Source organism: Spinacia oleracea, chromosome 2 (genome assembly GCF_020520425.1).
Source record: "Spinacia oleracea cultivar Varoflay chromosome 2, BTI_SOV_V1, whole genome shotgun sequence".
NCBI classification, from domain to species: Eukaryota; Viridiplantae; Streptophyta; class Magnoliopsida; order Caryophyllales; family Amaranthaceae; genus Spinacia; species Spinacia oleracea.
In genome coordinates, this window is record NC_079488.1 from 110,133,101 (window position 1) to 110,155,583 (window position 22,483).

Here is a 22,483-nt window from a genome sequence, read left to right on the forward strand (position 1 = left end):
CAAAAAAGTAAAAGTCAAATTTTAGAAAGTGTCCGCGTTGTGCATAAGGAGAGGGAAATGAAAATTTAAATTTATCCTACAGTATTAACAACGTAGATTACGATGTCGTTGTAAAAAGTTTTTTGTAACGACAGAATTTTTGTCGTTGTAAAATCTTGTTGCAATAAATGGTTTTTCTTATAGTGCAATGCCTTAAGTATGTTCAATGCTTTTGGCAACCTAGAGCAAGACTGTATAGACCTCTAAGAATAATGGAGGCCTGTGTACAACTGACAAAATTCCTACAATCTCACAAAATTCAGAAAATACCAAATTAAATTTTTGTTGGAGTAAAAGAAGAAACAACAGGCGGTGTGATGTAGATGGGATACTATGATAGAGAAAAGACTTTGAATGACCAAAAATACACTCTCTGAGCATTAGTTAATCTCCCTCTAGTTTCCTAACCACGACACAATTAATCGCCTTTGGGTTTTAGGATAGAAAACCTAAAAGGTACACAAATTAAGACACAAAATTAATCACAACCGAAGAACAACCATGAAGAACATAAATTAGAGAAAAGACGAACATCAAACAATTTCATTGCCAGCCGACCTAAATTCAAAGATCTAGAACAAAAAGATCACAAAAACCTAAAAATCCAAGAAATTCAGAACGTGGGAGACAAATTAATGTCTCAAAGTCTTTTAGCTTTCGCTTAAAATTTGTCGTATATCTTGAAATTGAGACAACAATTCGAGTTCCTTTCTATAGTATCTAAAATTGGCAAGTCATTATCGCATTAGCACTAGTCTCCTTCGCATTTCATTGTTATTCTAAAGTTTTTATGTTTAAGCATCCATGCCTCCCTACTTGGTGATTGAACTAGAACACAAAACCAATATTATATTGCACTAATGCTCATAAATTACTGTGAAAACATTAGCCAATAAAATGCTAGCAGAAGTACCCAGAGGCGGCGCGTGGGCGGTGTGCGCGAGCGGGGCAACTGCAGAGGCCCCCCAAAAAAAAAGGCCCCCTAAATTCCTATATATACATATTAAGTAAAGTTACAAATGAGTTGTTGTTGGCACAGTGGTAGAGAATGACTTATGGTTGGAAATAGCTTGCGTTCGAATCGCGCGGAACTTTTTATTTTATAAAAGTTGTGATAGACACAGCTGTACTATGACATTAATATGCATTTCTTTTTAATAGACTAGTTGAACCGCCGTGTGCTACGCACTCGTCAGTCAACTTTAATATTTTCCTATAAAATAAGAGTAGGTCTCATGAGATGGTTATACATATAAAATAATTGATGTCAGCATTAAAAACTACTCCGTATATAACAATTTGATTAAAGTATTTGGAAAGTATAATTTCAATAGTTATCATAGATAATTATGGAGAATCAAAATATAAGCCAAATATTTGGTCCACCGAGAGTATCAGAACCTGGTAGTAATTAACTATTCGATTAGAGAAAGCTTGAAGCCAAAAGCATGCATCATCAGTAAGGTATGACTATACAACTTAAACTTTTTCAAATACTTGCCTTGTGCTTTCGGGCGAAGAGTTTAGTTAACAACCTGTCCAGCAACTGGAATTTTCCACATTGTGCAACTATTTGTTCTACAGGAGGATAGAAGTCTGCCACAAGGAGAAAACCAAAATCACAAAAGAAGAGAAACAAAGTAGCAGATTTCCAGATTTGGCCATCCTAGGTACTCACATGATCCATCAAAAGCAGATTCCAAGAGATCTGGATGGTCGCAATTTTTCCTGAGCTGAATCATTAGATTGCTAAGCTTTACTTTCAAACCACGTGGCACACCCCCTGCACTTTTAAAATGATCATTCAGCAGAGCAGAACACTGTAACCTCATAAATTCAAAAGCAACATGACATTGTCATTTTGCAAACATGAATTCAACTTTACAAAGCATAAATGCCTGAAACCCAAATTATTAACAATTCTCTATGAAAATAGGTGTTATTAGGTGCTACAGTTAACTTGTGACTTGTGAGTTGGATTGCATGATTAGAACTACATATAATCATTCAGAATCCCTAAATGACACTTCATATTCAGTAACTGATACTCCAATTTTTGCTAATTTATGAGATAATGGCTCATGGACTTCCCTACCATAACATTTCATCACCTCTAATATCCAGTTCTGGACATTTCCAACAGCTAGCAAACCATCAATATGCTAATACATCCGATAAATAGTTCTATTCTCAGTGTCTAACTGTCCCTGGTGTTGGGGGTGGAGGGTAGGTATCTACTCCTTTTAGATGATCCCAGAAGCTCCCGTGTTTGTTCTTTTGATTTGAGCTGATGAAAAGAAACACTTGTTGCCCTTTTATATGCTGCTAGTTTGCTACAGCGTCAAACCATTAAAACCTAACAAAACCCCAACTGAAATACCCCCTAAAACCATAAATATCCTAAGTTGCAAAAAATGACCATTTTCAGGTAAAAATCAACGATTATTCCAAGTTCAGAAACCCATAACCCAGAAACCCGACTCACGCATTTCCACATTGAAATCAGCCAATCAAATAACCAAGATACCTAACAAACAGTTTCTTAATCTCTGAAATAGCATACATAATCCATTAATTGGACTAATGAAAATGAAAAACAAATGCAGTAAATTTTAATCAATTGAAATCAATGATTAAGAAACTAAGATTGATGTTTAATCTAAACCCACTCCCCAATTCCACCCTAGAAAACACCAAAACAAGCAAATTCACCATCAAAACAAACACAACCAAAAACCCAAAACAAACAAAATTTTACTTTCTAAAAGAGTACTTTTCATCAGCAATGTGAAAACCCTCTCAATTTCCCTTATCAAAACCAGAAGTAGAAGAAGAATCATGTTGGGTTCTTTTCTGAAACATTTCATCAAACAGCTAAAGTGCAATAATAAATCCCATAACCCACCATGAATTTCCACATCAATTGTTGGTGGTACTTATAAGTAGCTGGGAAATTGAACAAGAACAAATAGAATCCATAACTACTTCTGTTATTACTCATACTGCATCTCCATCTCCCCATAATCTGTCACAAAAATTTAATTATTCTCCAATTTCATAAACCCATACCCAGAAACCCGACTCACGCATTTCCACATTGAAATCAACCAATCAAAGAAGACCCTTAACAAATGGTTTCATAATCTCTGAAATAGCATACATAATCCATTAATTGGACTAATGAAAATGAAAGATAAATGCAGTAAATTTTAATCAATTGAAATCAATGATTAAGAAAGTAAGATTGATGTTTAATCCTTCGCTAAAAAGAATTAAAAAAATACCTGAGGAGAGAGAAAGATCTGACGCGTGATAATGAACAAAAATGGAAGTCGTCTCCGCAAAAATTGGTGAACAATGAGGACGGAAAAAAACCAGGTGATAGGTGAAGGGTGAAGGTGAAGGTGCGAAGGAAGAGAGAGAGAGACGAGCAGAGTGTAGTTGAAACTCAGTAGACCTTGTAACGGATCGTTTGAATCGGATTCGGATTGGGTCTAGTCGGGTCGGGTCATTTGGGGTTATTTTTCTTTCTGGTCGGTTTCGGGTATGGATCGAGTCCATTAAGGTTTAGGGTTCAATTTTAATTAATTAGGTCGGGTCTAGTTCAGGTCAGAAATTCGGGTCCATATCGGATCGGTTCGTATAAGATCGGTTCATATTGGATCAGGTTTTTCGGGTCAGCTCGAGTTTTTTGGGTCGGATTACATTTGTCAGGTTTCGAGTTTTGATTAGGTTATTTCTCTTTAGATTTGATGGTCACTAACATAATATTATCAAAGTATTTTACTATAACACATAAAATAATAATAATAATAATATGAAAATCTAAAATAATTGTATTTAAAATTAATGGGTAAATTCGAGTTGCTCTTCTGTTCCGATCGATTTTTGGATCTTTGGTTCGGGTTTATTTAAAGTTTACAGTCATTATCGGTTCGGGTTAATTCGGTTTCGGGTGAAGATCGGTTCGGGTATTTCGGTTCGAGTCGTTCGGGTATAGGGTCATTTCAGGTTAGATCACTTCCGGGTCGGTTTCGATTTCGGGTTGGGTGTATTTGGTTTTTGGGTTAATTTCGGATCGTCATTTTAGATCAATTTTGGGTTGTAGATCAGATCAATCAGGTCGATGTTTTGAGTCCGGGTCAATTTTGCCAAGTCTAATTGAAAGGGTGGGGGAGAAAAATAAAGTATTGGCCTACACTTTGTAAAATAAAAACGCGTCGTTTGATGACTCTTGTAAAAAAGCTACAGTAATAATTTCACTTTGTAAAGGTTACAGATAAGATAAGAAGATAAGGTAAAAAAAAAAAAAAGGTTTACCACTTTCCTTTTTCACATAAACCAGTAGAAATCAAAACCTTTTACCACTTTTTTTTTTCACATAAACCGGTAGAAATCAAAACATTTTACCACTTTCCTTTTTCACATACACCACGCCGGAGATTTTTTTTTTTTCTTTTTCCACCATAGTTTCAGTTCAATGCCGCCCAGGAAGAAGGTGGAGTACCGAGTTGAGGTCAAACCCGACAATGTTGAGTATGTAGTCTTTTACCTTTTTTTTTTTTTTTGATATTTTACTTTCATTTTAATTTCTACAGCTCTTTGTATTTCCCTTTTGATTTTTTTTTCTGGGTAAACAACAAATTTAACATCCTGGATTTACGTCCGGAAGATGAGTTCATTCTGAATCTCGATCGTAATGTTAAAGGGCCGTTAATATTAGAGAGATAGATTTACGGATGATGTATCGAAAGGGGTTGTAACCTTGAATAAAAATCCCACCACCTACCGAGACCCAAATAATCCTGCTTTGAAAATCAGTATAGTTGGACATTATTCAGGTATTGATGTTACAACTGAATTTGCTGTGAAGAGAGAAAATGGTTATTTCTCTGCTTACTATCTAGATAACGGGGTTTCCTGGAAGAATTGTCATGGAACCAAGTTATTTATAAAAGGATTTCCTACAGTGACGGTCAACGTGGCTTACTGAGAAAAAGGAAAACTGGATAGGAAAAAATATGAGAACTTGGGGAAAGGAGTTGGATATATTTGTTGCTCCCCCTCGGTATTTACGATATCTACAATACTAGTTGGCAAACGTTAAGCACCATATTTCCCCACATTGTACGTACATAGTATAACGTACACCTTTTAACCCCTAATAATTTAAATATATCAGGTTGTAGCTTTTATGTTTCTTAAAGTTAATATTTTTCATAAACATAATTTCTTTTTAATTTTCCCCGAAAAAATGAAAATATTGAAAATAAAAAAGTTTTTATTGTATGTACATAGTATAAAGTACACCTTTTAACACTTAATAATTAAGATATATATATCAGTTAGTAGCTTTTATCTTTCTTAAACTTAATTTATTTTTTATAAACATAATTTCTTTTTAATTTTCCCCGGAAAAAATGAAAATATTGAAAATAAAAAATTCTATATTGTACGTACATATTATAACGTACACCTTTTAACCCCTAATAATTTAAATATATCAGTTAATAGCTTTTATGTTTCTTAAACTTAATTTATTTTTTATAAACATAATTTCTTTTTAATTATCTCCGGAAAAATGAAAATATTAAAAATAAAAATAAAAATTATTGTACGTACATCGTATAACGTACACCTTTTCACCCCTAATAATTTAGATATATCAGGTAATATCTTTTATGTTTCTTAAAATTAACTTATTTTTCGTAAACATAATTTCTTTTTAATTTTCTCCGATAAAAGTGAACATATTGAAAATAAAAAAAGTTTTTATTGTACGTACGTAGTATAACGTACACCTTGCTTAATTGGTCAATGTGAAGTAATTGTGTTTTATATACATTTAATATTTTTTCTACGTCGTTATTTTTAAACATATCAAGTATAAAAAAAAAAATCAAACATTTCATTATATAGTTTTGAATTGCAGTTGAATTATAAATCAAATTATAACGCAACTTAATTTTTATTTATTATATGTCTAATAAAAATCAAATCTATTGGTATATAAAAAATTCATTTACGAAATATTATCAAATTGTTAAAAGTATTAATAATATTTACGGAGTATTAAAACTAGTTTAGGTAATAATGTAACCACTGATTTTGTTGGGGGGATAGAAAACGCTTACTTTTCTACTTAGTCTCTGGATAACAGTGCTTCCTGGAATAATCGCATGAGAATCAAATTATTACCGAAAGATTTTCCAATGGTGGTTAACGTGTCTTATCAAGAAAGAGGAAAACTAATAAGGAAAAAATATCAGAATCCGGGGAAAGAAGGTGGATTAGAAACAATTTTACGCTCTTAATTTGTATTTATTGCATGAAAGAAATGACTATGAGAACCAGTTGGCGTTTCATTGTATTGATGTCCATCTCGCTGAAGCAATTCGCTTTCGTCCAATTTTCGAGTTTGTTAAACGATCTCTGCACGATGACGCAGCGATCTCTGCACGATGATGCAATTGATCAATTCCGACTTTGTTGGCAAACACTTACCAATTAGGTTCAACTAGAACTGCTCGAGAAAAAAAAAAATAACTTAACTAATATCCTAAATTTTGGTGCGAACAAGGTAGAAGATTAGTGAATGATTAAGCAACATATTACACTCTTCCTTATGGAGTCAGAAGTAGTGAGAGAAGCAAGGAGATCAAATGTCAGAGGAAAGCACAATTTGAATTATTTGGGAAATTGTAAAATCTCTATACTATTTTCTATTTGATTTTGATATTTGTTATGATAATTTATTATTTACAAATCTATTTCCTTGTTTTGTAGGTAAACTTAATAGATTTATCCCAAGGATCCGGGCTGAGTCAACAATCCTCTCCAAATTGCAAGGAGCGATCGAGTTGGATAACATGCGCTGCTGAGTTGAGAAGATTGATAGATAATTATAAAGGAATTAAAGGTTTTTTATTCTCCTTTTCATTTTTATATCAAATCCAAACTTTTAAACTAATATGCATATTTGATGCTTATGGTAATGCATTATGCATGCATGATTGTTTAATAAATAATGGTGTTAAGTTGGTCTCCTCTATGGAGGATGTACTTTACAATCACATATACGCCTCTTCCACAAATTATTTCCAATCGTATTTCTATTAATCTATAATCTTCGTCATCCCAATACAATATAATATGGTATATTCGAAACTATATAAATTGGTTATGGGAATCACTAATACTATGAGTTTACTTTTTCCTTGAATGATCTTTTGCCTTGCATTTGTTTTCTTTGGTGGTTTCGATTTATTGTCTATAAGGGATATTTGATGCTTGTTCTATTTCAGTTTAATTGATACCTATTTTACCCTGTCGTGGAGCATTTTTGTAGGCCTTCGATATTTTTTATTAACAATTTCGGTTGATTGTTGCCGTGTTGAACCACTTTATATTACAGTTAAATTTTAAATGCCAACCTGAGTTATCGAGTAAAATGAAATGAGAAGTGTCGAGAAGGTTGGATGTATGAAGTTAGACATCTTAAAAAGTTACTGTTATTTCCCTTTTGTAGTAAGGTGATTTGAGCTCATTTTTCTAGTTTATTATATGGCTATCTTTGATACGTGCTTTGAGAGAGCATGACGACTCAATTGCAAAGTTCATCATCCGCATATGCATATTGTACTTCTAGTTGGGTTCCTTGTTAGTCGAGTAGTGTAGGACTTGTATAAACTAATTTTGGCGGTTAATGATTTGACGTACATTAGGCTGTTCTTTTGGACTCGTCATTAGGTTTTTTACTAAGTTATGTGGGGTTTTCCTCTTCTTTGATGATGATAAATGTTAAATCACAAAGGATAATATTGATTAACGATAATATAACTCAACAGTTTGATCATAACTTAGTTACATCATTGGTTTATATAGGAAATCATAACATAACTCTATTATGCTCAGGACTCTATTATATTCCTAAACTATCACAACTCCAGTTTTCTAAACATAAGAACCCTAGATGTACCATAACTCTAACACTCTCCCGCAATCGTAACGGCAGTAACACGAACAGTACGATTGAAGTGTAAAATCATGATGACCGAAACTATCAATCTGATGTTGAGATAAACAAGTACACTCCTGCTCCTTTGCTGCGGTACACTCCGCAATAATTGGTGACGACTTTGGCGATACTAGGACACGCCGAGCACCAACACAAACACAGGTAAACTCCTGATTTAGATTCCGTAAAAAACCAACGAACAAATACACTCCTTGATTACTAACTTTGCGCACAAAAATCGAAGAGGTAAGTACACTCTTAGTCTCTTGCTTTGTTGTTGTTTACTAACGCACTCACACCGACCAAAAAAGCTCACATGTACACTCCTGCTAGACGTTGCACAAACCTAAACGAACGGGTACACTTCTTGTTCGAGATAAATTTGCGCACCACAACAATGATTAGTCACACTAGCGCAGTTACACTTCTGCACACGAACAACACGCTTTTGCAGGTACACTCTTGCATGAGCACCGAAACTAACTAATCAAATCTTGTAGTCACCAGACACATAGTGAACAATTCTTATCTTACGACATGTGAAAAACCGTTCATGTCTTACGACACATGGAGAACCGAAACATCATCAAGATTTATCACCTATTAGTTCTTGCGTACGACCCACATCATCAATTCATCATCGCCAAAACTTTATTACCAGCACAAGAAAATTAGGCCAGTAGTATCAATACTCCCAACACACACGAATTAGGCTAGTATATAAACAAACCAAATACAGATCAAAAATAACACTTGTCGCACCACAACAATGATTAGTCACACTAGCGCAGTTACACTTCCTCACTACTCACAATAAGTCCCAACACTTGTCATCAATGCAAAAATAACCTCTTTTTGAAAAAAGAGAGGGAACCTTTGGACTTCTGACAGCTGGAAACCCACCCATTTAATTTAAAATGGGCCGGGTCTGGGGGGCATGTTGTTTGGGCTCCCAATTGAATACCAATTGGGCCATTAAGTCCAAAGCCCAAGGGCTCACAACAACAACATCAAACCCACTACATTCCAAAAAGGCTATTCAGCCGCCAACCAAGGCCCAAGGCCCACTTGCAATAAGTGACGTAAGGGCATTTATTGTACAAACACTATAAATAAGCCGTTAGGGCTCACATACCAAGGTACGTCCAATTTTTCGCCTTACGACTACTCTTCTAGAGACCTTCTCTCTAGAATCCGAGCATCGTTCTTACTTAGGCATCGGAGGGCTTTCCTCGGAAACACCCCCAAGGCTAGTAACTTGTCTATTGTGCAGGTGAATTCGGACACGACACATTCAAGCTAGCAAGATCTTCAACACACAAAAGGGCCTTCATTCGAAGCCCATTGTTCCATCCACTTCAACACCGAAACATGTCGTATAAATAAGAATGGAGGAAGTATTAGAGATATAAAAACGTCATTTTTCACATACAAACATCATATTGTCTTTATGTTTTATCCTTTAATACTTGTCATTTCTCTATTTTGTCTTGTTATTGGTTGATATTAGACCTGTCAAAAATCGACCCGACCCGAAAACCGATCCGAACCCGACCCGAAAATACTGGGTCCTGAACAAGATTTTGCGACCCGTAACCCGATTTTATCCGAACCCGAGCAACCCGAAAAGTAATGGGTCAAAACCCGACCGAACCCGTTTTGGACCCAACCGAATGAAAATCGTTGTATTTATAGTAATAAATGCGATTATGAGAAAATTTAAGCATAATAAACACGCTGTTTTTTACTATTATTGTGTGTAATATGATTTTAATTTGAATTATACGCCATTTTACGGTTGAATTTGACTAAATATAAACTTATGTAGGAAAATTTGTTAATTTGTGCCCATATTTTGTATATTTATCACCTAAATTAATGAAAATATAATGCGCGTTTTAAAATCTCTCAACCCGTTGGGTCGACCCGAACCCGAAAGTTCTGGGTCTTGAACAAGCATTTGTAAACCCGAACCCGAAAGTGACCGACCCGATCTAACCCGAACCCGAAAATAATTTTTTACAACCCGACCCGACCGACCCGTTTGACAGGTCTAGTTGATATACATCATGTTCACTATCCACTATAGTCCACCTTCTAAATTGCGTTCAAAATATCACATTATTATATTTTAAAAAAATGTATAATAACAGATATTGTTAGTTAAACTTGTGTATTCATATACAAGTGTGAAACCTCAAATGATGCAGTTATAGGAAAAACTGAGGAAATTATTTTTGGCTTTAGTTACCTACTTACCTTTATTTAAATACTTGCTTTGTCCTATAATATTATCAATATTTGCCTTTAGACAATTATTTATTTTAATTTTTTTTTGACATAGGCGTAATTTACATAAAAGAAAAGTTCTAACTTACAACACTACTACTAGATCGTTAAAGATCCTTACAAAACCTAGACTAATAAACCGATCATTTATCAACTATAAATAAAAATATCTATTAAAGTTAATACTCTCAAAATATTTACCCTGCTAACCCGAGGTTGTTTGACACGATATGAATTTTAGTACGGTAGAACACATCACCTTGAATGTGTGAAGAAATTGAATGACCTTTTATAGATAAAAAAAATATTTAAATAGATAAACCTAAGAAGTAGAGGTTTTCTGAATCTATACTAGGTATACCATTAAAATGGTATACTAAGGACAAAATAGTAACTTTAGTTGGTATATTAAGGGTTAAATGGTAAGTTCATGTAATAAATTGAGTCTGGCCCACGAAAAATAACATTTATATTTGACTTGTTAGTACCAAACCATGTTGTTTAGAACCAAACAAAAATAAAACCACGTTACCAAACTATATTGTTTGGTATCACATGAGAAAATACAATTACTTTTCTTGTACCAAAATATGTGATTTGATACTAAATAAAAATGCAGAATATTAGTATACCATTTCAATGGTATACCTAGTATAAATTAAGACTTCCCTAAGAAATAACCATGTACACAATACTTTATATTGTACAAAACGATACAACTAACTATATATCCTAATAACACTAGGATTCTTTATATAATCTCCACGATTTACACAATTGCAAGAGGATCACCTCTGTCCGAGTTTCCCTGAAATGAAATAAAGTAAAGCTTGGCATAAGTGTATGTATACACGGAATGATCGAGCAAATATATCTCATGATTATCAAATATCAATTGAATGTCATGAAAATAAAATGGTTGCAAATCTTGCAATGCTAAAACAGCATAAAAAGGTAGGCAAGCAAAAGTATAATACTTCAACATACAGAAAAAAAACAACTCATACCCTGTTATAGAAAAATCCTTTTCGTTGTGTGAGCTTATTTTCCACTTGTTCCCATATCTGCAAAAGTGAATCCATGAAACATGATCTACAGATTAGAGATGAAATTTTAATTTCAACATGTGAAAAACTTATACTACGGAGTATCTGTCTACCTCCATTTCAAAATAATCTTTACGTTTTTCGTTTTAGTTCGTTTTATAATGTTCTTTACTTTGTGATTTATTCTATTATTGGCGTGAAACTTTACTATCTCATCCTTTTGGAAATTTAGTGAAACACTACCTTTAAGTTTGGTGGTTTTGTGAATTGCTACCTTTTAAAAAGGAAATTATATTTTACTACCTTATAAGTTTGGTTTGTTTGACTAACACTACCATTTGCCGTTTTTTGTTAATGTTTTACGTCTTTGGACTCCACTACAACGGTTATTTAATATGGCAAATGCACAAAATGACAAATGAACAGAGATATTTAAAAGAATAGAAGAAATACACGACGGAAAACATTAACGAAAGACGTCAAATGGTAGTGTTAGTCAAACAAACCAAACTTATAAGGTAGTTAAATTAAAAAAAGTTTTTATAAGGTAGCAATTCACAAAACCACCAAACTTAAAGGTAGTGTTTCACAAAATTTCCCATCTTTTTTACCCCCACAACATTCATCGCTTTCTAGTTTCCACTCACTTTCTTTTATTAATTTGTTTATTTTTCTTACATTCACACACCTTTTTATACTCCATCACTTACTTTATCCATATTTTATTACATTTACCCACCTTAATAAAATATTTGTTCAAATAGTAACTTTTAAAGAACATTATAAAACGGAGGTAATGATATCTAAACTTGCCTTGTTCTTTGACCGAGCTTCATCTTTCCTGTCCAATTTATCAAGAACTCTGAACAAAATGCTCCTATTAGTTGAAATCCCAACGAGTGAGCACATAACACAGATAATAATGGCAGCCCACAATGATTTGTGGTGTACGACAGTGTAAACTCCAGTCATAAACGCCATTAATGTTCCATAAAAAGATTGGATTAGTACTAACACGCTTCGATCAATTAGTAGTTGTGACTCATCTTGATCACAATTCATAGACCATATGAGGCAAAACAACACGAACATGGCACAACACATTGCATATGTGTCTGCAAGTATGAATACCAAAAACGACGCTTTTCTTACTAGAATGATTTCTCCGCTACTTTGGTCAAAGCCACCAGGGACGGTGAATGCTGCTGCGAATGTAAGGGTTGCAAGTAAAGCGGCCACTACCGATAATGTAGTTCGCATTTCTCCTGCTGATGATCCCAAATTTCGTAGCCGTGGATTAATCCCCACCCGTTGAGCCATCTCTTCCTATAAATAAATCAACGAATTTCGTATTTATTTAAAATATACACTTGGTCGGTACGAGTATTAAGAAAAAGAATTGAATGAAATAAAATAATAAACAAGTGGGTTGAGTAGATATTTTAATGAGTAAAAAAGTGGGGAACATGTCATTTTAAGGTGGTGTAAGGTGGGATGAGTTTCTGAAATTATTTGTTTAATAGGATGGTGGGTCATTGGGTAAATTAGATGTATTATTTAATTAGATGGTGGGGTTAATAAGTTACTAAAAATGGCAAGTATATCTCTTAAATAAATACGGCCGGAAAAAGCAGGTGAATCCCTTAAATAAATACGGATGGAGTAATATAATTGGAAGTGGGGATCAAAACATGTCAAAAAGAAAAAGAAAAATGTGTATTTCTTCATAAAATACGGCCGTTTAAGAAAAGTATATATCTCTTTTAAAAACACAGAGAGAGTACCCGTATGTTTTAAATAAATTCGGAGGGAGTAGAAGTTAAAAAGAAGTAGGCGTACGTACCCATTCGTAATAATGGTCACATAGCTCTGCTAGCAGTTTTGTGGCAGGGGTTTTATGTCTTTTGTCCCTAATACTACGATTAACGCCTTTGTGGAGTAGTAATTCTGCAAACAGTATATCTTCACGTTCGAGTGCTCGATGCAAAGGCGTTTTACCATCATAATCACGTCTGTTTTTCATCTCCCAAATCAGTGGAATTGCTAGAAATTTCTCATATTCTTGGTAAGTAGTCAGCTTGATACGGTGTAAGGGTGAGTCTTCTTGTTCGATACAGAGTTGTCTAAAATCGTCATAACATGTTATGAAGGCTTCAATAGATTCTAAGTGGCCTCTTCTGCATAATCCAATCCATACATTTGGAGAAATTGCTACTGACGAAGGGTCTTCTGTTATCAACAACTTGGTTAGCCACCCGGCACCGTATTCGGACGCTATGTCGATCGGCCTTTTTCCGTTCTGGTCAGGCTTATTGATCAAATATGGAAACGTCTTTAGCAACAACTTAGCAGTCGTCTCTGCATTGCATACATACACAAGTTAAAAGATAGGGTGATGTCATCATTGTGACACATAAGCATGTCATGTCATCATTGTGACACGGCTTAAATGTCGCATGTTACGGCCTTTATCATTTTCGTAGTATTTTTAAGTGATGGAGATGAGAGCACTTAACTATTTGCATTCCTATTGTTTGGTATGAGAAGTGTGGTAACACAATCCCTTTCTTAAAAATTACCATTACCAGAATTTGTTAATAACTCTCTTAATCTTTAGGCCTGGCCATAACCATGTCCAACATGGGACACAACACAAAGCCCAATATTTAAAGGGGCTTCAAAATGTGAAAAAACAGCCAGTTGTATAAAAAAAAAAACCTTTATGAATTATGGATGATTTGCAATGCCCGCGTGAATTATATGTCCCCTTCTAATCTCACATTAAATTTTTCATCTCTATTAGTCAATAGAAAAAAAAAATAGATGAGGCCTTTGAATTGAGGGCCCTAATTTTGATATTTAGCACAGGCCTCCCTTACGTTGGACCGGACCTGCTAATCTTATTCGTTACAAATGATTCTTTTCCCAAGTTATATCAAACAACTTATAATAATACCATCTGTTTTTAAAAAAGCAGAGATATATACTTTAGTCGAATAGATTCTTACCTCTGCAACTCGACAGAACGTAAAAGATGGTTCGGCCATCGTGATTCTCAGTAGGAACAATAACTGATTGTGTAGAGTCTGCAGAAACATATCTGCAAATCTTCTGCACAACTTGATCCATTCCTTTTTCAACAGCGATGAAGAGTCGACTTTCCCCTCTACCATTACGCTCTTTATAAATCCAAGAATCCTTTGATATAAAATGCAACACCAAATTTTCAAAATGATGATGCAGAGCCATGTCAAAAGGAGTAATTCCCTCTCTATTTTGGAATTGCCATTGAGGTGAATCTCTTATCCTACATTTTTTCACAAGGCATAATGCAAAAGCTTCGTTGTCATTGTGAACAGCAATATGTAGAGGGATATCACCATCGTCGTTTGCTATAAGGCTTAATTTTTGGAGAGAGTTGATGTCAACCTCTTCTAGCAATAAAATTGGCCATAGTTCGCCTTTTTTTGCCCACTCATGGAGCATTGAAGTTCCATTTTCACCCGTTACATGTACGATTTCTGGATGTTTCTTGTACAACAGCCTCCATACTTCTTCTGCAATCACAAATGAAAATTATATTGTTATTAGACTTCTTGCAATAAAGTTACTACCTTCGTTTCGTAAATATTTTTATTTTTTACGGTTATTATTTGCACAAAAATATTAAGACGGAAATGGAAAAGTTGATTGAATATAATAAAATATGGATAAAATAAGAGAAATGTGTAAAAAGGTGGGTGTGTGTAAGAAAAAATTGAAAAAAATAAGGGGAAATGAGTGGAAAATTATAAATGTTGTGGGGGTAAGAAGAGAAAGGTGGTAAATTTTTATGTCCAAAAATAGAATAAAGCAAAGTTTAAAGAACATTATGAAACGGCAACGGAAAGTGTGAAGATCATTTTGAAACGGATATAGTAGTTGCTTATATAGGTACATTCTTGCATACAATATTGTAACAGTGAGTTGGGAACTCTAGTTTAACGAGGAAAAGTGTGTGAAATTGTGAAAATAGGAGAATTCCTTAATTTTAGCTTGTTTGGCAATTTAAATAGAATAGTGAGGAAAAGGAAATGTGTGGAAATATGTGGAAATCAACTAGTTATTTTTTGCATGTTTTAGAAATCAACTAGTTATTTTTTGCCTATTTTAGACATGATCAAACGGCAGGCCGGGCTGGGCTTATGCATAAAAATCAGCCTGCCATGTCGGGCCGGGCCAAGATTTGGGTCAAAAAATTGTGTCCAAACCCGCTATTTACAGGCCTAAAATACCGGGCTTTTCGGACCATTTTCGGGCCGGACCAAATTTATAACTAAAAAGTGTATTTTTGTGTTTTCCAAACCCGGCCAAAAAAATAAATTTGCGGGCCGGACCCGGAAATCGGGCAGGAAAATTCTGCCCAAATCCGTAAAAATTTCGGGCGGGCCGGGCTCGTCTTGATCAGGTCGTACTTTTCAACATATTGTTACTTTTCTTCACATTTCCGAGTTAACTTGATTTCTAAAGACAGTGTTAAATTACGATTTGGATTTTTTTACCTGTGCAATGTGTCATGATGTAGAAGATAGCCTGGCCATCGAAGTTTTCAACAGTAGTGGATGATTGTGAAAAGTTTTGAGCAGCAATCAACTCCAGAGCAGCGTTGCAAATCTTGTTAACTACTTGACCCATTTGCTTTTGGACAGCGATTAAGAGCCGTCTCTGCCAACGACTAACAGGCTCTTTATAATTCCAAGAATCCTTTGAAATGAAATGTAAAACAAGACGTTCCCAACCTTTTTCTAGCGCCACATCAAGAGCTGTAATTTCGTGTTTGTTTTCGTATCTCCATATTGGGATATCTGAAACTCTAGAATTTTCCACAAGGCAAAATGCAAACTCTTGGTTGTCATTTTTTACCGCAACAAGAAGAGGATTATCACCATCAATGTTTCTTAACAAGTTTAATGACTTTAAACTGTTAGTGTCGTCAACCTGTTGTAGTAATATGAGAGGTCGTAGTTTTCCTTCCTTTGCCCATTCATGGAGCACTGAGGTCCCGTTTGCACCAACTACGTGCAGGAGTTCTGGGTGCTTCTTGTGTAGCAAACTCCATACTTCTTCTGTAATCACATGTAATTTTTATTAGTTTTCTGTTATGGATGATGATAAAGGTCACAAGTTGCGACAACTAAAAATTGTCGCAATCTTATGTGTCGCAGTTTAATTGGCACATATAGGTGTCATGTAGGCTATGCGTCATCAGAATATTTTTACTACAAATACAATATTTTTACTATAAAAATATGTAAATAAGGTTGTCGACATAAAGAAGGAAACAAATTAGAATATTAAGATTTTCCTACCTATTTTTGTAACATATATAATAGGTTATATAAGTTAAATATTTTAGTTTCCAATTTAAATCATGACACATAAACATGCCATGTCATCATTGTGATACGGCTTAAAGGTCGCATGTTGCGACCTTTATCATTTTCGTTCTGTTATTACTACTTTCTGAGTTTAACATCAATTCAATTTTTATTAGTGATGATTGAAGCTGACCAATTGTTGTTGGTTCAGTGGTGATTGGGGCTGAACTTGGTAGGGAGAACCCTTGTTCGATCCCTCGCAACAACAATTGGGAGGGGACTGTAATATATCCACCAAAAACTCACCCAAATCCGGATTAACCCTAATGGTGAACCGGGTGCTAACACCAAAAAAAAAATATTAGTTACCGTACTTGTTATTACTACTTTCTGAGTTTAAGATCAATTTGGTAAGTGTTGATAGTAAATTATAAGATACCCCGTAAAGAGAAAATGTTATATAAAAAGTTTTGCGCGCACAAGGTGTACAATAAATTTATTGTACACCAGGATAACTTTTAACCAATTTTTTGTAACTTTAACATAGTTTTAATTAACTTTTATATTATTATAAAAAGTTGATAGATAAACCTTTTAAAGGGTTAATTGATTAATTTTATACATTATTAGTGATTATGAAGAAATAAAATGAAAACTTTTATCACTAAAAAATACATAACTTTTACGTACATAAGGGTAACTTTTAATTTGTTGTACAATATTTATTGTACACCACTTATAAATAAGAATTTGAGAATGCTATATACGGGGTTGAATCTTTCATCTTTGGTAATGGACACACATATATTATACGTACGTAGTAGTACACATGATGCGCATTCAACTCTCAAAATAACCGTTAAAGATGGTTGTGGACTGGCCCGATGGCATGAAAAAAGCCCGATTCGACACTAGCATGATATCGTGGGTCGGGCCAGTGCTGCATTTTGTTGAGAAAAGCATGACGCGACTCGACTCGACTCGCCACGACAAAACACACTAAATATAGTAAAATTAGGCTTAGGCACTACGGTCCGACTTGGCCCGGTCCTATAGCCTGTGGGCGGGGCAAGTGCTGAATTTTTTTGGAAAAAGCACGACAAGGCACAACACGTCTCATCCCGACACGACAAAGCATGATAAATTTAGTAAAATTATGCTTAGACACGACAGACCAACCCGACAGCATGTGAGCCTGATTCTGTTTTAAACTTTTCAGCCCGATACGGCGAATAGTGGGTGTGGCTTAGACCCGACCCATTTAAGCCCAAAGCCCGTACTCGGACCAAAACTCGACTCGGGCCGTCCCACAACCATCTTTCCTGCAATTAACTTAATGCAATTGAAAGATAAAAGAGCATACATTTCAAACTTAATAAAAATCCGAAAAACTCACTTGAGCATTTAGAGGAAACATGAAACGGATTGAAACCATCGCGGCCACTAACACTGTAACCGAAGTCGGAGCGCAAGATATTGAGAGCGAATTTGTTGAACCCATTTGATACTGCAAGAAACAGAGGGCTATTCCCATGATTGTCAACCACAGAAGACAACAATTTCATATCCATAAACAGTATTTCCAACCCACATTCCTCTTCATTATATTCAAGGAACAAATGCAGGGGAGTTCTCCCATCTTTAGCACGTGCTAACCATGGTTTTCCTCCTGGAGGATACTGTACCACAACATGAACACCAGAAGAAGAAGATGGCAATGGAGATGGAGATGGCGATGACGACGATGACTGTTTTATATACACACTCAGCATTAGCTGAATCATCTCAAGATTTCCCCAGATTGCAGCTAAATGAAGAGGGTTCCAATCCCTGAAACTTTCCTGGTGAGAAAGGAGGATTTGTAACTCTCGAGTTGGCAATCTATGGATAGCTTCTCTGAGGAATGGTATACTTGAAACACTACGGGTGGCGTTGTGGAAGATGTTGCCTTCACGATCGGAGGCGAGAAAGTAGTGGGTAGCTTTAATAGACAGGAATTTTCTGAAAAGCTTCACATCTCCTCTGTTTGCTAATTGCTTTAACTCCCAGTCTATAATCATGGAGAATGGAGATGAATCAAGTTCTGGTAGTAGAATTGAAGATTTTTCTTGGTTTGGGGTCAACAGAGTTCAGCGCTCACTAGTCACTACTCACTAATTATGATGTTACTATGTTACAAAACTTATACATTCATATATTTTTCTCCCACGCATTGACTTTGGGAAAGGCGGCACGTACTTACGAAGTTGCTGCGAAAATATTACTCCTTCCGTCTCGGAATACTCGATCCGGTTTAATCGGGACAAAGTTTAAGGGACTTGAATTGACTTATTTAATTTAATAGGTAGTAGTTGACAGTGGGGTATTATTTTAATGTAGTTAATGGGAGGTGGATGAAGAGGTGGGGTTGGGGGAGAGTAGAGGTTGAATTTTTAATTATTTTTTGTATGAAATAGGGGATAGGTGGGTTAATAGGGGTGGAGTGAGAAATAATATAATATTGTTAGAATATTTCCATTTTTAGAAACAGATCAAGTATTAAGGGATGGCCCGATAAGGAAAACAGGTCAAGTATTCCGGGACGGAGGGAGTACTCCTTATATGTGGTGCTGAGCAAAATCATACAAAAACAAAAAATTCAAATCGGTATCTAATCCAAAAAAATGGGTATTTGAACCGATATGGTTATTGGTTCGGCTAAATTACTTTGATGTATACTCCCTCTGTCCCTTAATACTCGACCTGTTTTGATCGGACACGCTTGTTAATACACAAGTTTGACAACCAATTTTTTTAATTACATATTATAAAAATTTCTAAAAACATTATATTTTGAAAATATATATTAAGAGGAAGCCAACAATATATTATACGAAGTATACTAATATTTTTTTTCATATATTATAAATAAAATAGGGTCAAAGTGAATTATATGAATAATGCAAAAGGTCAAAACAGGTCGAGTATTAAGGGACAGAGAGAGTAGTTCATTTCGGATGTATAATGAGAAATGCCGAAATTTAGTTAAGACCCATATTCCAACTTTGAACATAAGCTTTTGTGTTAAAAAAAAAAAAAAAACTTTGGACATAAGCCGCATAAAAGTCAAAATAGGAAGGGATTGAGAAATTGGGTGGAATCTTACTCGAAAGATAAAGTGACGCAAGAGGATATAGAGCATATAACAACTTAACAAGTGCGTTCCCATGTGACCATGTCCTATTAAGATTCAACTAGTTTGTGGCCCGGACGTTGCTTCGGGTTTTATTTTTAGTGGGATTTACTTATTTTAAATATGTGCGTATGTGGTGCTATTATCTGATTTCCATGCAAGATCAGTGGCCGATCAAAAAAACAAAGTCGAGTTCTCTTCTTCATGATTAGTTGATTATTATACTCTTGTCAATGTTTCCCTCTTCCACACTCATAATTACACTTCATTACCCTAAGTTTTATTTTATTTTTAAAGCTTAAGTTGAGAAGAGAGGAATTGTACATTTATAAGTTAAGTAATTAATTCTCTTTTGTTTTTTTTCCCCTTTAATTCATTATTATTCATTTTAAAAAGGTTGTATTTATTATTAAAATAGAAAAATATAGCATCATTGTGGCTAGCTAAGATGGTAAGAATGGTAACTTTTAATTCAAGAGGTCTAGTGTTCAATCCTTGCTACTTCACGAGGAAATAAATTTTGATATCAAATGTGTATGGCAATTTAGAAGATATACTATCTCCGTCCATTAGTATTCGCACCGCTTTCTTTTTCAGGTCGTCCCTTAATATTTGCACCGCTTTTATAAATGAAATTTTTTACCAATATTATATTATTTCTCACAATTACCTATTAACCCACCTACACCCCTACTCCCTACAAAAAATCATTTAAAAATTCACATTCCCACTCACCACTCCCCACCCTTACATATTTCCCACTAAATATATTTAAAAAATACCCTACTATCAACTAACACCCATTAAATTAATAAGTCAATTCAAATGTCTTAAACTCCGCACCGGTCAAACCGGTGCGAGTATTAAAGAATGGAGGGAGTATTTCGAGACCAATCTAACAAGTTCCAACATGAAATATATTTCCACTTACGTATACTTCATAGATCACAAAAGGTTACCATATAAAGAGTTTGTTAACAAAACTTTGAAGGTATGAGGTCTCAATTCTCAAAGCCTTGTTCAGTTGTACTAAGTTAAAATATGCTTGATTGATTGAAAAGAACCAACGCGGCGATTCCTCAGTGGCTTACTCGGCCTGTCCTGGCTCCCAGTCAACTGGCTACTTGCTTAAAATCGGGGGCGGAATTTTAACATACTTCCTCGGTTCTATAAATATCGTATTATGGTTGACTTTTATTCTTCTAACACAATACTTTTACTCTTAATATCTCAAATAATGTGTAAGTAAAAATTATAAAAAAAATTGATATTTAGAAAATACTCCCTCCGTCCCTGAATACTTGACCTGTTTTCCTTATCGGGCCGTCCCTTAATACTTGACCTGTTTCTAAAAATGGAAATATTCTAACAATATTATATTATTTCTCACTCCACCCCTATTAACCCACCAACCCCCCTACTCCATACAAAAAATAATTAAAAATTCAACCTCTACTCTCCCCCAACCCCACCTCTTAACCCACCTCCCACTAACTACATTAAAATAATACTCCACTATCAACTACTACCTATTAAATTAAATAAGTCAATTCAATTCCCTTAAACTCTGTGCCGGTCAAACCGGGTCGAGTATTCCGGGACGGAGGGAGTATATATCGATACGAATCTTACATGACCCCACATAACTACAATTTTCTTACGTATAAATCACAAGAAATGGTCAAAGTCGTGGTGTGAATAGTGTAAAACCAAAAGACTGCTTGGATTGATTGCATGTCACAAACCATTCCTACTCTAGATAAATGTACTAAAAAATTTCAGCAAGTTAACCAATGTATCAGGATTCAGGACATAGATTGATGGGGAAATCAGTTTAGTGGCATATCAAACAATCAGGTATGGTTAAAATTTTACATAAACTCTAGAAGTTATCATACCATTCAAATAATTCAAAATCAACAACACTGCAACGACTCTCAGTAACCAGTAAAAAATGGTGGTAACAATAAGTTTTCATAATTTTGTAATGAAAGTTTCATCTCAGAGTAAAGATGGTTGTGGGACGGTTGCCCAGGGCTTCGAGCCGAGCCCATGGGCCTGAACGGAAAACCATTTGTAATAGTTCAGCCGAGAGTTTTAAATTTGGGTCCCAAGCCCACGGGCCGGGCTGTCATACCTAAGCCTTATTTTACTAAATTTAGTGCGTTCTGTCCATGTCGTGTTTTAACGTGCTTTTCCAAAAAATGCAGCTCAAGCCCGGGCCACGGCTCACGACTTCTGTCTCGCCGGGCCTCAGGTCGGCCCGGTCCACAACCATCTATTATCTCAATGTCTATGGTAATCTTTTGGGAAAACTAGTGTGAGATTAATCGTACATGACCTTTCCCTCTCTTCTAACGCCCCAAAAAGATTGCACATGAGAAACCTTCTATGAATGTCAACAGACACAATCACTTATAAACAAAATCAACCAATTTGGCATATCTTTCTCCAAAAACAACATAATCTCTGAAAACAAAATTAACCATTTCGCTAATATGTAGGTAAATACATGTTTCTTTCCAAATCAAATTTAAACAACAGAGAATTACCACTCAGAAAA

At 35.0% G+C, this 22,483-nt stretch overlaps 1 protein-coding gene across 1 annotated transcript; it reads right to left on the minus strand.

Moving 5' to 3' along the window:
* Positions 1-10,799: 10,799 nt before the first annotated feature.
* Positions 10,800-18,960, minus strand: LOC110782168 (protein ACCELERATED CELL DEATH 6). The gene is made up of 7 exons (XM_021986285.2): positions 18,145-18,960; positions 15,933-16,496; positions 14,400-14,948; positions 13,235-13,749; positions 12,205-12,717; positions 11,353-11,409; positions 10,800-11,153 (listed from the first exon to the last, which is right to left on the minus strand). Exons 1-7 carry the CDS (start codon positions 18,806-18,808, stop codon positions 11,115-11,117), a joined length of 2,901 nt encoding a protein of 966 aa, XP_021841977.2. The 5' UTR covers positions 18,809-18,960; the 3' UTR covers positions 10,800-11,114.
* Positions 18,961-22,483: the final 3,523 nt, after the last annotated feature.